This window comes from Scomber japonicus, chromosome 24 (assembly GCF_027409825.1).
Source record: "Scomber japonicus isolate fScoJap1 chromosome 24, fScoJap1.pri, whole genome shotgun sequence".
NCBI classification, from domain to species: Eukaryota; Metazoa; Chordata; class Actinopteri; order Scombriformes; family Scombridae; genus Scomber; species Scomber japonicus.
Genome location: NC_070601.1, coordinates 3,583,615 through 3,599,170, shown reverse-complemented (window position 1 = coordinate 3,599,170; position 15,556 = coordinate 3,583,615). Strand labels below are relative to the sequence as shown.

The 15,556-nt window shown below is 38.5% G+C and overlaps 1 protein-coding gene across 1 annotated transcript in view; it reads right to left on the bottom strand.

Moving 5' to 3' along the window:
• Window positions 1-12,428, bottom strand: part of LOC128354433 (kinesin heavy chain-like) — a 39,792-nt gene extending 27,364 nt beyond the window's left edge. Inside the window, exons 1-10 of the mRNA XM_053314674.1 lie at window positions 12,303-12,428; window positions 8,272-8,359; window positions 7,221-7,294; window positions 6,082-6,186; window positions 4,319-4,367; window positions 4,175-4,230; window positions 3,653-3,740; window positions 2,933-3,057; window positions 2,751-2,855; window positions 1,424-1,572 (exon numbers count right to left, since the gene is read on the bottom strand). Coding sequence (XP_053170649.1) covers window positions 1,424-1,572; window positions 2,751-2,855; window positions 2,933-3,057; window positions 3,653-3,740; window positions 4,175-4,230; window positions 4,319-4,367; window positions 6,082-6,186; window positions 7,221-7,294; window positions 8,272-8,359; window positions 12,303-12,428 — 965 coding nt within the window. The remainder of the gene's footprint in view (window positions 1-1,423; window positions 1,573-2,750; window positions 2,856-2,932; window positions 3,058-3,652; window positions 3,741-4,174; window positions 4,231-4,318; window positions 4,368-6,081; window positions 6,187-7,220; window positions 7,295-8,271; window positions 8,360-12,302) is intronic.
• Between the last annotated feature and the right edge of the window lie 3,128 nt (window positions 12,429-15,556).

Here is a 15,556-nt window from a genome sequence, read left to right as displayed (position 1 = left end):
ACTTATTTTTAACCTTTGTGGCATCTGTTTTGATTGTTCCTTCCTTCCTCCCTCCTTCTCTCTTTATTTCCTCTCCCCTACCTTCCTCTCTTCCTCCCTTCCTTCCTCCCTCCTTCTCTCTCTTTTCTTCCTTCCTTCTGTCCTTCCTTCCGCCCTCCTTGTTTCCTTCCCTCCTTCCTTCCTTCTTTCCTGTCCTTCTTTCCTTCCTTCCTCTTTTCTTTTCTCCCTCCCTCCTACCTTCTTTCCTCCCTCCCTCCCTCCTTTCCTTTCTTCCTTCCTTCATCCATCCTTTCCATCCTTCCTTCCTTCCCTCCTTTCTCCCTTCTTCCTTCCTTTCTCCCTCCCTTCCTCCCTCCCTCCTTTCCTTTCTTCTTCCTTCCCTCCTTCCTTCCTTCCTCCTTCCTCCCTCCCTTCCTTCCTTCTTCCTTCCCTCCTTCCTTCCTTCCTCCTTCCTCCCTCCCTTCCTTCCTTCTCCCCCCCTTCCCTCCCTCCTTCCTTCCTTCTTTCTTCCCTCTTTCCTCCTTTCCTATTACATGCTCAAGATGCATAAAATGAATAAAATAATGACAATATATAAGAATAAAACAAGTGTTATAGTGTTTAAATAAACAAACTGACTCGTAATGATGCAGTTTTATGGATTTTTTTCTCAGATTTTGGGAGAAAAACAACAACCCGACAGTTAAAAAAACGAACAAACCAAAACAAGATGTGAACGATTTCATGACTGGAATCCTTAATTAGGAATAAAACCAGACGCACAGCGGGGGAAACTCTGAGCCATCTGCTCGTTAATTTACATCACTGACGTCAGAAAGGAGTCGTAATGAATCACAGATCACCTTCTACACACACACACACACACACACACACACACACACACACACACACACACACACACACACACACACAGATGTCTGCTTTGCTTCTGTGTCAACAGGGCTGGACAGGGACCAAAAAGTGGCCCACCATGATTATTTGTATGATAGGTGGAGGCACACAACATACCAGAGGATATATATGTACACAATATATCTAAATACTAAATACTAAAATACTAAAATAAAGCACAGTAGCCTGCCTACATTATAACTATGTTAAACAATACACCTTTTCACTACTCACAGAGACTTTGATTCGAAGATTGAAGGAAAAAAGGAAGGGAGGAAGGTAGGAAAGGAAGGTAGGAGGGAGAGAGAAAGGAAAACAGGAAGGAAGGAAGGAAAAAAGGAAGGGAGGAAGGTAGGGGGAGGAAAGAAAGAGAGAAGGAGGAAGGAAGGAGGGAGGGAGGGAGGAGGGAAAGAAGGAAGGGAGGAAAGGAAAGAAGGAAGAGTCAAAACAGATGGGGTCAATGTAACCCGGGAGAATGACAGGAAGGTTAAACCACATAAATAATAGAATAAAAAAACAAAAGTGTTCCCACCTCTGTCCGAACATGAGCGTGGACTTGGTCTCGGCCTCGTTGTAGACGGACGGCGAGCAGCAGATGATGATGGTGGTGCGACAGTTTCCTCCCAGAGAGTCCTGCAGGATCCGAGTCATCTTGCTGTCTCGATACGGGACGTGAGTTTTCTGGAAAAATAGAAAAAAAATATATATCACTAACCTTACATACTGTTTATATTCTACATCCTTTAATAATCCCTTCAAAATAAAGTGTTGGAGCTACTATCAGACAATATCATATAACACGGCAATAATGATTGAAATATCTCTTTTTGGTAGTTTAGAGTCTCTTTAGTCACTCCATCTCATCGTTACTATGGCAACCAGATGGCAGCTGTTACTCAAGCTAGCTGTAGGTTGTTTCTTAGTCATTTTCATGTCTCTTATTTGGTATTTTTTATATTTATTTAGTCATTTTTGTGTCTCTTTTAGTCATTTTTATGTCTCTTTTTGGTATTTTTTATATTTATTTAGTCAATTTTTGTGTCTTTTAGTAATTTTTATGTCTCTTTTTAGTTTTTATTTTGTCAATTTTTGTCTCTTTTAGTCATTTTTATGTCTCTTTTTAGTTTTTATTTAGTCAATTTGTGTCTCTTTTAGTCATTTTTATGTCTCTTTTTATATTTTTTAAGTTTATTTAGTCAATTTGTGTCTGTTTTAGTAATTTTATGTCTCTTTTTTATATTTTTTAAGTTTATTTACTCAATGTGTGTCTCTTCTGGTAATTTTTATGTCTCTTTTTGGTATTTTTTAGGTTTCTTTAGTCATTAGTCAAAAGTCTTTGTTATATTTTTTAAGTTTATTTAGTCAATTTGTGTCTCTTTTAGTAATTTTATGTCTCTTTATAGGTTTCTTTAGTCAATTTGTGTCTCTTTTAGTAATTTTTATGAGTCTTTTGTTGTATTTATTAGGTTTCTTTAATCAATTTATGTCTCTTTTAGTTAATTAAATGTTATTTTTTATTGAAAGTGAAAATGAACTTTATGGAGCTGTGGGGTTTATTGTATAACCATTAGAGCCATCAGTCTTCACTGCTACATCATAAAAATAAATCCTCATAACTACTATCTTATTAAAACTATTAACTATTCATTTAAATAAAAAAACATGTTAAATTGACCCAAAACTGCCTCAAAAGGATCAAAATCGTTGTGCATTTTGAGCCACTTTCGGAAAAGTCATCAAATTTCAAAATAAAAGACATTTGAGGCGTTTTTACAAGCTGTTAAATTTGATCCCAAAAACGATATATAAGGGTTAAACTGAAGCCACATGTGTTTAAATAAGAGGATGAATAAACTCACGGTTCCTTCGGCCAGAGCGGAGATGACGTTCCCCAGCGCAGACAGAGACTTATTAATGTTCTTAGCTTCGTCCAGCACTGCTCCTTCTGCTCCCGTCTTACTCACCTGAAGAAAAAAAAACACTGTAAAAAAAACATTCAACATTTATAAACTACACATCGTATTATTTTTTATTTTACGACCTTCTCACTGCCGGCCAAGTCGACCAGGTAGAGTTTCCCCGACAGCTTCTTCTCCGTCTCCATGTTCTCCTGCTTGATGTTGATCAAGAAGATGCTGTGGCTGCGAGAGCTGTGCTCGTTCATGTCTGGAAGAAAGATGAAAGAAATATGAGATAAGAGCCTGGATTCATTTTAATGGTGATTTCTTTTTTTCCTCCCTCCCTCCTTTCCTTCCTTCTTCCTCCCTCCTTCTCTGTCTTTCCTCACGCCCTACCTTCCTCCCTTCCTTCTTTCCTTCCTCTTTTCCTTTCTCGCTCCTTCCCACCCTCCCTCCCTCCTCCTTCCCCCCTTCCTTCTTTCCCTCTGTCTTTCCTTCCTCCCTTCCTTCCTTCCCTCTGTCCTTCCTTTCTCCCTCCTTCTCTCTTCCTTTTCTTCCTCTTTCTTTCCTACCTTCCTCCCTCCTTCTCTCTTTCTTTTCTTCCTCTTTCTTTCCTACCTTCCGCCTTTCCTTCCTCCCTCCCTCCTTCTTTCCTTCCCTCCTTCCCTCCCTCCCTCCTTCTCCTTTCCTCTGTCCTTCTTTCCTTCCTCTTTTCCTTTCTCCCTCCTTCCCTCCCTCCCTCCCTCCCTCCCTCCTTCCTTCCCTTCCTTCCATCCTCCCTCCTTCCGTCCTCCCTCCTTCCTTCCTCCCTCCTGTCGCTGGATGTGTTTTGGATGTTAAAATACACATTTAAAGTTACGTACTAGTCACAGCGACGTGGCGATTGGCTTTTCCCTCGTCGATAACGTCCATCACTTCCTCTGGACTGGAGACAAAACGCTCGGTGCAACCCTGAGACAGAAAAAGAGAAAGATCCTCCGTTATTAAAAGATGGAGGAAGGAAAGGAGGGAAGGAAGGAAGGAAAGGAGGGAGGGAGGTAGGAAGGAAAGGAGGGAGGAAGGAAGGAAGGAAGCAAGGAAAGGAGGGAGGAAAGAAGGAAAGGAGGGAGGTAGGAAAGGAAAGAAGGAAGGGAGGAAGGAAGAAGGAAAGAAGGAAGGAAGGAAGGGAGGGAGGAAGGAAGGGAGGCAGGAAAGAAGGATGGAAGGACGAAAGAAGGAAGGAAGGAGGGAGAAAAGAAGGAAGGAGGGAGGGACGGAGAAAGGTAGGGGGGAGGAAAGAAAGAGAGAAGAAAGGAAGGAAGGAGGGAGGAAGTAAGGGAGGAAAGAAAGAAAGAAGGGAGGAAGGAACGGAAGGAAGGAAGGAAGGAAGGAAAGGTTTTACCGACCTTGACGTAGGGAACTCTGTTTTTGTCCTCGTGCACAGAGAGGTTCGTCTTTGACACTTTAAACAGAAAAAAACAAATATGAAATAAAACTCTCCAATAATTCACTTTAAATATTATAAACTATTATTATAAAGTGTTTCTTACCATCCAGCAAGTCTCTGATCTTGTCCAGGTAGATTTCAAAATAAGAGACCTGCACAGAGAAACAGAGTTTGAACAGAAGAACTTTTAATTTGAAAAAAAGCATCAATAAAAAAAAATAAATAAATAAAATTATAATGTTTAAACTGCATTTTTAAATTATATAGTCATATTTTTCATATGTGTTTTACATTAGGGATGAATTTATCTAATATCTCATGTTTAATTTAATTTTTTTAACTTAAATCTTAATTTTTTCCTCTTTTATTTTCTTATATTTTTAGTTTCCTGTTACTTCTACATTAAGACACTGGATGAATAAAATATTAAGAGTGGAAAAAATGAGCTAAATAAGTTGCTATTTTTATTATATGGGACAAAAGAGCAACACTTTATTATAATTAGACTTTCAACAACACAGAAATGTCACAAGAAAATGACTTTGTAACAACACAGAATCAATCTCAGACACATTAAAGCAGAACATTTGACAGGCAAAGTATTTATAGCACACTTGTTTTGGTTTTTTACTTTAACGACATAAAAAAAGCCGAAAATATCCTCAAATCCACGAGGAATAAGAGAAAAGTGCAGCTGATTTCCACCTTCAGATGTCAAAATAAAATGAATAAAGTCTGTTTTTATAGTTTTGGAAGCTTTAATGGCTCAACTATCACTTTAGACTTTATAGGACGAAGTAGTCATTAAATATTTAAAGCTTTTTAAATGTATTTCCTTCTTTAACGTCTCAGATCTCTGCAGTAACTCTTATTTTGTGATTATTGATAATTGTCCATGTGGTTTAGTTCAAAATGTGAAAATAAACGTATGAATAACTTGATGAACAATTCAAGAATATGATAAAACTAGCTTTTAAAGCAGCATCAGGTTTGTTAAAATGTACATTTAGTATTTTTGTTGGTTTTATATCATTTGAAATGTTTTTACCCTACAAGAAGTAGGAGGAAAGAAAGATAGAATGAAAGAAAGAAAGAAAAGAGAAAGAGGAGGAAGAAGAGAAAGAAAGAAAGATAAAGGACTAAGAAGAAAAATAAAGTCCAAGAAGTTGGAGGAAAGAAAGAAAGAAAGAAAGAAAGAGAGAAAGAAAGAAAGAAAGCGGAGGAAGAAAGAAAGAAACAACAAGAAGTTGGAGGAAAGAAAGAAAAACAGAATGAAAGAAAGATAAAGGACGAAGAAGAAAGTAGGAGGAAAGAAAGAGAGAAAGAAAGAAAGAAAGCGGAGGAAGAAAGAAAGAAACAACAAGAAGTTGGAGGAAAGAAAGAAAGACAGAATGAAAGAAAGATAAAGGACGAAGAAGAAAGTAGGAGGAAAGAAAGAGAAAGAGAGAAAGAAAGAATGAAAGAAAGAAAGCAGAGGAAGAAAGAAAGAAAGAATGAAAGAACAAGAAGTAGGAGGAAAGAAAGAAAGAAAGAAAGAAAAAAGGAGGAAGAGGAGAAAGAAAGAAAGCTGTTTCCTGATCTCCATGATTCTCCAGATTAAATATTAATAGACATTAAATTTAAAAAGTTATAATTTTTATTCTAACCCTTTAAATTTGACAGAAGAGCCTAAATTTGTGTTTTAAGGTGGATTTTTTTAAGGTGGAATTATCACTTTATCACCAATTTAAGGAACAATGTGATTCAAGCTTTTATAAATCAATCTCTTAATTACAGATGCAGATTTTTCATGCTTTTATTTTTCGTGCTTTTATTTTCCGTGCTTTTATTTTCCGTGCTTTTATTTTTCATGCTTTTATTTTGTACCTTGATGTGAAACTCCAGGTTCTCGTCCATGGAGTAGATGTGGTCGAAGATATCGTGGGAGATGCGAGGGATGATTCCCATCAGCTGCGGGTCGTGGAGTTTGCCCTGAAAAAAACACGACAGATGAGCGATGAGAGAGAGAGAGAGAGAGAGAGAGAGGAATTAAAAAAAGGAGGGAGGGTTCACTGATGGAATTGGGACTTAATGTAAAGACTTAGATTCAGATGAGAGGATTTAAATTTAAAGCTGCTGGATTATTAACCTTCATGTCGTCCTCCCGGGTCAAATTGACCCCGTCTGTTTTGACTGTTCCTTCCTTCCTCCCTTCCTTCCTTCCTTCCTTCCTTCCTTCCTCCCTCTTTCTTTCCTTCCCTCCTCCTTCCCTCCTTCTTTCCTTCCCCCTGCAGTATTCTCCTGGAGCTCAAAATCTTCATATTCACCCCTTTTTTTTCTCTTCCATCTTTCCTTTCCTCCCTTCCTTCCTCCCTCCTTTCTTTCCTTCTTTCCTTTCTCCCTCCTTTCCGTCCTTCTTCCTCCCTCCCGCCCTCCTTGTGTCTTTCTTTCCTCCCCATTACCTTCCTTCTTTCCTTCCTTCCTCGCTTCCTCTTTTCCTTTCTCTCGCCCTCCTTCCTTCCTTCTTTCCTTCCCTTCCTTCCTTCCTTCCTCCCTTCCTTTCCTTCCTTCTTCCTCCCTTCCTTCCTTCCTTTTCTTCCTTCTTCCTCCCATCCTTTCTCCCTCTTTTCCTTCCTTCTACCTCCCTCCTTCTCCCTCCCTTCCTTCCTTTCCTTCCTTCTTCCTCCGTTCCTTCCTCCCTCCTTCTTCCTTTCCTCCCTCCCTCCCTCCCTTCCTTCCTTCCTTCCTTCTTTCCTCCCTTCCTTCCTTGACTCGAGGACAACAGGAGGGTTAATTCGATTTTTTAATCTCTCCAAGAGTCCGAGCCTTTAAGGACCTTTCATTGTGAACTTTCTCTACTATCCAGACAGACAGCTATAGATGGATAAAGAGGATTAGAGGCATTGTGTAACAGACTTTACACCACAGCACTAAATCTGCTCCGTTTTAACACTTGGATCTGATTCAAGGAGCTAAAAAAACCTGATGGCAGCATTTTTAGGAACATTATAGGCTCATCTCTTTACCTCCATGGTGTGTGTTTTCCCAGAGGACGTTTGTCCGTAGGCGAAGATCGTCCCGTTGTAACCGCCGAGCACATCTGGAGAGACGAGAGGATGAAAATATGGCGTAAAATAAGAGAAAATTAGTCAAAGTAACTCTCCTGTTGTCCTCAAGTCAAGTAGGAAGGGAGGAAGAAGGAAAGGAGGAAGGAAGGAAGGGAGGGAGGGAGGAAGGAAGGAAGGAAAGGAGGAAGGAAGGGAAGGGAGGTAGGAGGGAAAGGAGGAAGGAAGGAAGGAAAGAAAGGATGAAAGAAGGAAGGGAGGAAGAAGGAAGGAAAGGAGGAAGGAAGGGAGGAAGAAGGAAGAGAGGGAGGAAGAAGGAAGGGAAGGAGGAAGGAAGGGAGGAAGAAAAGGATAGAAGGAAGGGAGGAAGAAAGGAAAGGAGGGAGGAAGGAAGGAAGGAAGGAAGGAAAGGACAAAGGAAGGAAGGGAGGAAAGGAGGGAGGAAGAGGGAAGTAGGGGGAGGGAGAAAGGAAAAGAAGGACAGAGGAAAGAAGGAAGGGAGGAAGAAGGAAGGAGGGGGGAGGGAGAAAGGAAAAGAAGGACAGAAGAAAGAAGGAAGGGAGGAAGGTAGTGGGGAGGAAAGAGAGAAGAAGGGCGATGGAGGAATGAAAGAAGGAAGGGACGAAAGAGAGAGGAAGGACAGTCAGAGAGAAGGAAGGAAAGAAGGAAGGAAGGAAGGAAGGAAGGAAAGAAAGGAGGAAGGAAAGAAGGAAAGAAGGAAGGAAGGGAGGAAGGAAGAAGGAAGGAAAGAAGGACAGAGGAAAGAAGGGAGGGAGGGAGGGAGGGAGGGAGGGAGGAAGGAAGGAGGGTAGGGAGGAAGGAAGGACGAAGGAAGGAGGGAAGGAAAGAAAGAGAGAGGGAGAGAGGAAGGAAAGAAGGACAGAGGAAGGGAGGGAGGACAGAATGCTAAAATCAAAGCAAATATAACCTCAACCTACAGCAGAGGAAGCAGAGTTGGATTATTTCACATTACACAGATTACAGATTATATAATAAGAGCAAATCTTCGTACCTTTGACGATCTGTTTGGCGCACTGATCGTACACCAGCTCCTGTGAAGTGTTGGGCGGCAGCACGCGGTCGAACACATACGGCTTCCCCTGTTTTTAAAAATAAACAACAACAGGAACAGGAAGAGATTAATAATGATAAAATAACAGGAAGTACACTCGTATTCTGATTAATATGAGTAGAAAAGGAGATATTGCTGCACTGGAATCAATAAAATTAGATTAGATTTGACCAAATGTCCATCCTTCATCCATCCCTCCTTCCTTCCCTCCCTCCTTCCTTCCTTCCTTCCCTCCTTCCTTCCTTCCTCCTTTCCTTCCTTCTTCCTCCCTTCCATTCTTCTTTCCTCCGTCCTTCATCCCTTCCTTTCCTCCCTCCTTCCTTCCTCCTTTCCTTCCTTCTTCCTCCCTTCCATTCTTCTTTCCTCCGTCCTTCATCCCTTCCTTTCCTCCCTCCTTCCTTCCTCCTTTCCTTCCTTCTTCCTCCCTTCCATTCTTCTTTCCTCCGTCCTTCATCCCTTCCTTTCCTTCCTCCTATACTTCCTTCTTCCTTCCTCCCTCCCTCCTTTCCTTCATCCTTCCTTCCTTCTTTCCTCCGTCCTTCATTCCTTTCCTTTCCTCCATCCTATACTTCCTTTTTCCTTCATTCTTCCTTGCCCTCCCCCTCCTTACTCCTTTCCTTCCTTCCTTCCTTCCTTCCTTCCTTCCTTCCTTCCTCCCTTCCTTCTTTCCTTCCTTCCTTCCTTCCTTCCTTCCTTCCTTCCTTCCTTCCTCCTTTCCTCCCCCTCCTTACTCCTTTCCTTCCTTCATTCCTTCCTTCCTCCCTCCCTCCCTTCCTTCCTTCCCTCCCTCCTTCCTTCATTCCTTCCTTCCTTCTTCCTTTCCTCCCTCCCTCTTAACTCCTTTCCTTCCTTCCTTCCTCCTTTCCTTTCCTTCCTTCCTAAAAGCTAAAAGCTGCAGTAGCATTGACTTAACTCCCAAACTTAACTTAAAAATATCAAAAAACATCTTTAAAAACTGGAAATATGCAGATTCTGAGCCATCTAACGAGGTTTCATTTCAATATCCTCTTCCTCCTCTTCCTCCTTCTTTAATAAAACTGCTTTATCATTTCCACATCTCTTCCTCTTCCTCGTCCTCTTCCTCATTTTTCTGTCATCTCTCTATTGCTGCCTATAAATAAAAAAAGGAACAAAAAGAAAAAGGGATGATCTTTAAAAAAATAAAGAGTTTAAATTTGGAAGCTGCCCTTGTCCAGCTCTCTCTCTCTCTCTCTCTCTCTCTCTCTCTCTCTCTCTCTCTCTCTCTCTCCAAAAAAGAGAAAGGGAAGAGAAAGCACTGACACAAACAGTAACGGTGACGAGTGTCTGAAGGTTTGATCGATGGTGACGAGGCTTCGACAGAACAGACTGAGCGATAATGCAACAGCCTGAATAATTCAGGTCTGCTGATGGAGCCGCACACACACACACACACACACACACACACACACACACACTGTCCATCTGCTGACAGCTTTAAAAAAACGACGATGTCCTTCAGATTTTTCTCCATTTTTGTTTTTCTGACAGACATTTGTGAGAAAATCCAATAAAAATGCAGCTTTAATGAGACGAAATCAAACTCAAAAAGGACAAGGAAGGAAGGGAGGAAAGGAAGGGAGGAAGGAAAGAAATGAGCAAGGAGGGAGGGAGGAAGGAAGTAAGGAGAGGAGGAAGGAAGGAAGGAAAGGAGTAAGGAGGGAAGGAGGGAGGAAGGAAGGAAGGAAGGAGGAAGGAAGGAAGGAAAGAAAGAAAGAAAGGATGAAGGGAGGAAGGAAGGAAAGGAGGAAGGAAGGAAGGAAATGAGCAAGGAGAGTGGGAGGAAGGAAGGAAAGAAAGAAAGAAAGGATGAAGGGAAGGAGGAAGGAAGGAAGGAAAGGAGTAAGGAGGGAGGGAGGAAGGAAGGAAGGAAGGAAGGAAGGAAGGAAAGGAGTAAGGAAGGAAGGAAGGAAGGAAATGAGTAAGGAGGGAGGAAGGAAGGAAGGAAGGAGGGAGGGAAGAAGGAAAGGAGGAAGGAAGGAAGGAAGGAAGGATGGAAGGAAGGAAGGAATGATGTTCATACCTTTTCTAATAGTTAACTGACTATTAATCAGACAGAAGGAGCCATTTAAACACATCAGCATGGCCTATTATTAAATCTCACAGTCTAATCAATAATCAATAATCAATTAATCAATCAGCCTCGTGTCACATGATCGATAAAGACGATCCTGATTGGTTGCAGTCTGAAGACTTTTTAGGGCAGATTTGTTTTTTGTGCACAAAGCTTTAAAAGCAGAGAGTTGCTTTTTGGTTTTCTGCCAAAATGCATCAGCAGGTTGGAAGGAAGGAAAGGAGGGAGGAAGGAAGGAAAGGAGGAAGGAAGGAAAGAAAGAAAGAAAGAGAGAAGGAGAGAGGAAGGACAGACGGAAAGAAGGAGGGAGGGAGGAAGGAAGGAAGAAAAGGATGGGAGGAAGGAAGGAAGGAAGGAAAGGAAGAAGGAAAGGAAGAAGGAAGCTTTTTGGTTGTCTGCCAAAATGCATCAGCAGGTTTTTTTTTTTCCTCTTATTGATTTTAAACATCCATAAATATATAAATACATATAAAAGCATCAATACAGCAGAATATGATCAATAAGTGATTAAATTAAACTTTTAAAGATGATTAATTATAATATTTTGTTATAAAAATGTGCAAAATTAACCTTTTTTTCATCCAAATCATTAAGATTTTACATAAATTACCATTTTTTTGACCTTTTATGGTCCATTAATCCACTTAAACTGCCATTATTAGTCAATTAATCAATTAGTCCATCATTAGATAATTAATCAACAACTATTTTGACAATAATATGCTTATTTTAGTCATTTTTTAAAAGCAAAAATGCCAATAATATGTTGGTTTTAACCTTTAATATGTGATAATTTAATGCTTTTCTCTGTCAAACATGATCATCTTTATATTTTGGATTGTAGGTCAAACAAAAACGTGTATTAATATATATTAATTTAACATTTAGTATACTAAACAATTGTTATTTCTGTTGTTTATTAATCATATAACGAGTATTTGAATTTAAAGATATATTATTATTCTGCTGCCTAATAACTCTTTGAAGTTATAAGTTTACAGTAGTGGAGAAGATATATATGGGAGTTATATTAAGTAGGAGGTTTTTTTATGTTTTGTTTTAAATAAAGCTAATTATTCTCTAAATTAATCGATTAATTTGTCTTTAAAATGTCAGAAAGTTGAGGAAAAATGTCCCCTAGAGTCTAAAATGACATCTATAAATATCAGATGATCAGTTTATGATCATGTATGACAAAGAAAATCATGAAATCATCACATTTAAGAAGCTGAAACCTGCTCAAATTCTGCTAAAACCAACCATATAATCATCTAAATAGTCATAAAACTGCAACAATTAGTTGATTATTGTGACTTTGAATCATTTTTTAAGCATAAATATGAAATAATCCCAAAGTTTCAGCTTCTTAATTGCTTATTTTATCATCAATTAATCAGGAAAATGATCCGTTTCTTTACCTAGGATGGCACTAACCGTCCTAGATATTTTAGCTGCAGCTCTAAATTGATTCTCTGTTGATTTTCTCATCAATTAATCAGGAAAATGATCCGTTTCTTTACCTAGGATGATACTAACCATCCTAGATTTGTTAGCTGCAGCTCTAAATTGATTCTCTGTTGATTTTCTCATCAATATATCATCTGTATTAGCCTTTAACTCATTATAACATCATATAAAACATATAGAGGCTGCTTTAAAGTGTGAATAACTACAAATTCCTTCTTATATTCCTGCAAATTTATAGTAAATATCTCTTTAAGGTGTATATAATTCACCCTCAGACTCTACTGTAGCTTCAGCTTATTGCGCACTTGGCATCTCCAAGCTTGCCTGCAGAGCTCCAGATGACTTTCATTTCAGGTAAAAGATAGATAGAGAGATAGAAAGAGAGAAAAGAGGGAGTATGTTTTAGACTTACCGTAATGACCACAGTGTCCTCCTCTTTAAATTTGGGGATGTATTTGTCTCCTCTGTTGATCTCGGCCTCGTTGAGCGGCCTGAATCTGCACATCACTCTCACTCCGCACTCCGCAGCATCCATCATGACTGCTGCTACTGCTGCTGCTGTTTATTTACACCAAGTCTCTGCTTTTTAAAATAAGGGTGGTGCCCAAAGTGAGGTTCGGGGACCTCCAACAGGGCAGGGGAGAGGCTCTATTAATTGTTATTAAAGAGAGTTCAAGGATTTTAGCCAACAAGTCGGATCATATTTGGGCGTAAAGATGAGGAATCTCTCGCTTTTTTTTCTCATCCAAGCCGACTATCTCCAGGCTTCCTCGGCTGCGCCATGATTAAAAGAAAACCCCGCCAAAAATACCCCAAAATTAAGAAGAGCTGGGGTAAAAATTTGGGAGGTGCAGCCTTGGTTGCAGAGAGATGATGAAGGAGCCTGAAGAAGATGCCCGCATCGTCCTAATGTCCTCCTCCTCCTCCCCTGACAAAGGCGCGCTCCCCTTTTTTTTGCTGGAACGCCAAGGCGCGCGCCCGCTCCGTTGCCTGCATCAGCGCCGGCACCATTATCGTCGTCACGTGGACGCGCGCGCACATACACAAACATTCGAAACCTGCAATTTCCAATATGACTTTTTACTATTATATCATATTATATTATATTATATTATATTATATTAGGCTATATTATATTATATTATATTATATTATATTATATTATATTAGGCTATATTATATTATATTATTTAATTTGCTGATTCAGACTATTAATACACAATATAAACACAATTGAATGTATGTATTATTGTAGATGAGTCATTATCTCACCTTATCTTTTAATTCCCAAGTGATTGCATTGATTATTTCCCACCTGTAGAATAATAAAACATAATAAAAATTAAATTGAAAGTATAATACAGTTATTTTAATAAACTAACTCTAATATGCATGCCTGGAAATGAGTTGAGAGGTAAAAACTCTCTTAATTAATCATATTTCTCTCTACTATATTACCATTTTTCCATAATTGTTGACTCATATATACATTTATACACACATATATTATATTATATCAATGTATTAACTAGTTATATATATATATATTTAATCCCTTCTCCACTATCCATTAATATTTCTCTATATATTAAGTGTGTTTTTACGTACAGTGCATCCTTTACTTTCTCCCCATATTGTGTTATGTTAAAGCCTTTATTCCAAAAATGGGGCTTTCAATGCTGCAGGAATGTTTTTGTACTCCTTCCTCAGATCTGTGCCTCGATATATAATCCTTTTCTCGGAGGTCTAAAGATGGTTATATAGACAATTTAATTTACTACAGGTGGACTCCAATCAAGTTGTAGAAACAGGAAGCACCTGAGCTCAAAGGGAGAGAATACTTATTTATCTCCATGCAATATTTCAGTTTTTTTATTTTTAATAAATCTGCAATAATTTCTAAAAATCCCTTTTCGTTTCGTCATGATGGAGTATTGTGTGTAGATAGATGAGAAAAAAAAGGAATTTAATCCATTTTGGGATAAAGGCTGTAACATAATGAAATGTAGGGGAAGTTGGATTATATATGAGGTTAATTCCTAATATTTCTCTATATAATATAATTTAATACATCAATGTATTAACTATAGTTTGATTTATCCTTTATAAATATATATATTTAATCCCTTCTTCACTATCCATTAATATTTCTATATATATTAACTGTGTTCTTATATTTTCACTTATGTTCTTATACACATATATATATTTATTTAAATGAAGTTAATTCCTAATAATTCTCCATAAACTCATATATACATATGCTACTTATCTTTATCACACATTTAATATATCAATGTATGAACTTGTGAGCATCATCTTATAGAAGTGTGTATTATATAAACTATTTTTAACATATATACATACATAGATTCATTAATTATCTCAATCTTGTATAACTATATAAAGAGAAGTGTGTTGATTTTTATATTAAAATTGTGTTTCCATGACTACTTACATCAATGTATCTTGTAGAAATACTTATTATATATTAACTATCTTTATTATATATGTGAATTGACTCAATTAATCAATTATCTTCATCTTATATTACTATTTACTGAAGTTATGCTCATCCTGCAGTTTCACCGTCATGCCACCATTAATCCACTAGGGGGCAGTGTGCAATAATAAATCCTGTTATAAACACATAAAACACTTTAAATTACTTTTCTTATATTTATAACTTAACCTTCGTGTCGTCCTTCCGGGTCAAACTGACCCCGTCTGTTTTGACTGTTCCTTCTTTCCTCCCTTCTTTCCTTCCTTCTCTCTTTCCTCCCTTCCTTCCTTCCTTCTCCATTTCCTTCCTTCTCTCTTTCCTCCCTTCCTTCTTTCCTTCCTTCATTCCTACCTTTCTTCCTTCCTTCCCTTCCTCCCGCCTTCCTTCATTCCTACCTTCCTCCCTTCCTTCTTTCCTTCCTTCCTCCTTTCCTCTTATCCTTTCTCTCTCCCTCCCTCCCTCCCTCCTTCTTTCTTCTTCTCTTCCTTCCTCCCTCCTTTCCTTCTTTCTTCTTCCCTTCCTTCCTCCCTCCTTTCCCCTTCCCTTCCTTCCTCCCTCCCTTCCCTCCTTCCCTTCCTTCCTTGACTCGAGGACAACAGGAGGGTTAATAAAACGACTTATTTAACTTTTCATGATTTATAAAACACAACGGAGGAAACATAAAAACACGTCACACGCCGGAGTTATTCAAGTAAGAGTGACCAGGTTTTTAATATCTTAAACATCTGTGCAACATTGTTCAAAATGTTACATCACTGCATGACCTGTAATGTTTCACAATATTTACAAAAAAAATGCTGCTTACATCAAACCATTTAAAAAAAAAAGAAAAAAAAGAAAGAAAGTCCAAACAATCTCAAAATAATGGACTCTTGACAAACTATCCCTAGCCCACATTAATGCAAAAAAAAAAAGAAAAAAAAAAAAAGAGCAATCAAGTGCACATCATACTTCACGCATGTCTATTTTTTGTAAAGTATATATTAGTGAGAAAATATATACTTAATTACAAGTTGATAAAATAAAATACTGACAAATAAAATTAAAAAAAAAAAAAAAAAAAGGTAGGGAGCGGAAAATCAAGATTTAAAAAATAAAAATCACACTCACACCTTAACACACAATCACAGGCGGGGAGGAGGAAAGGAAGGGGGGGGGGGGGG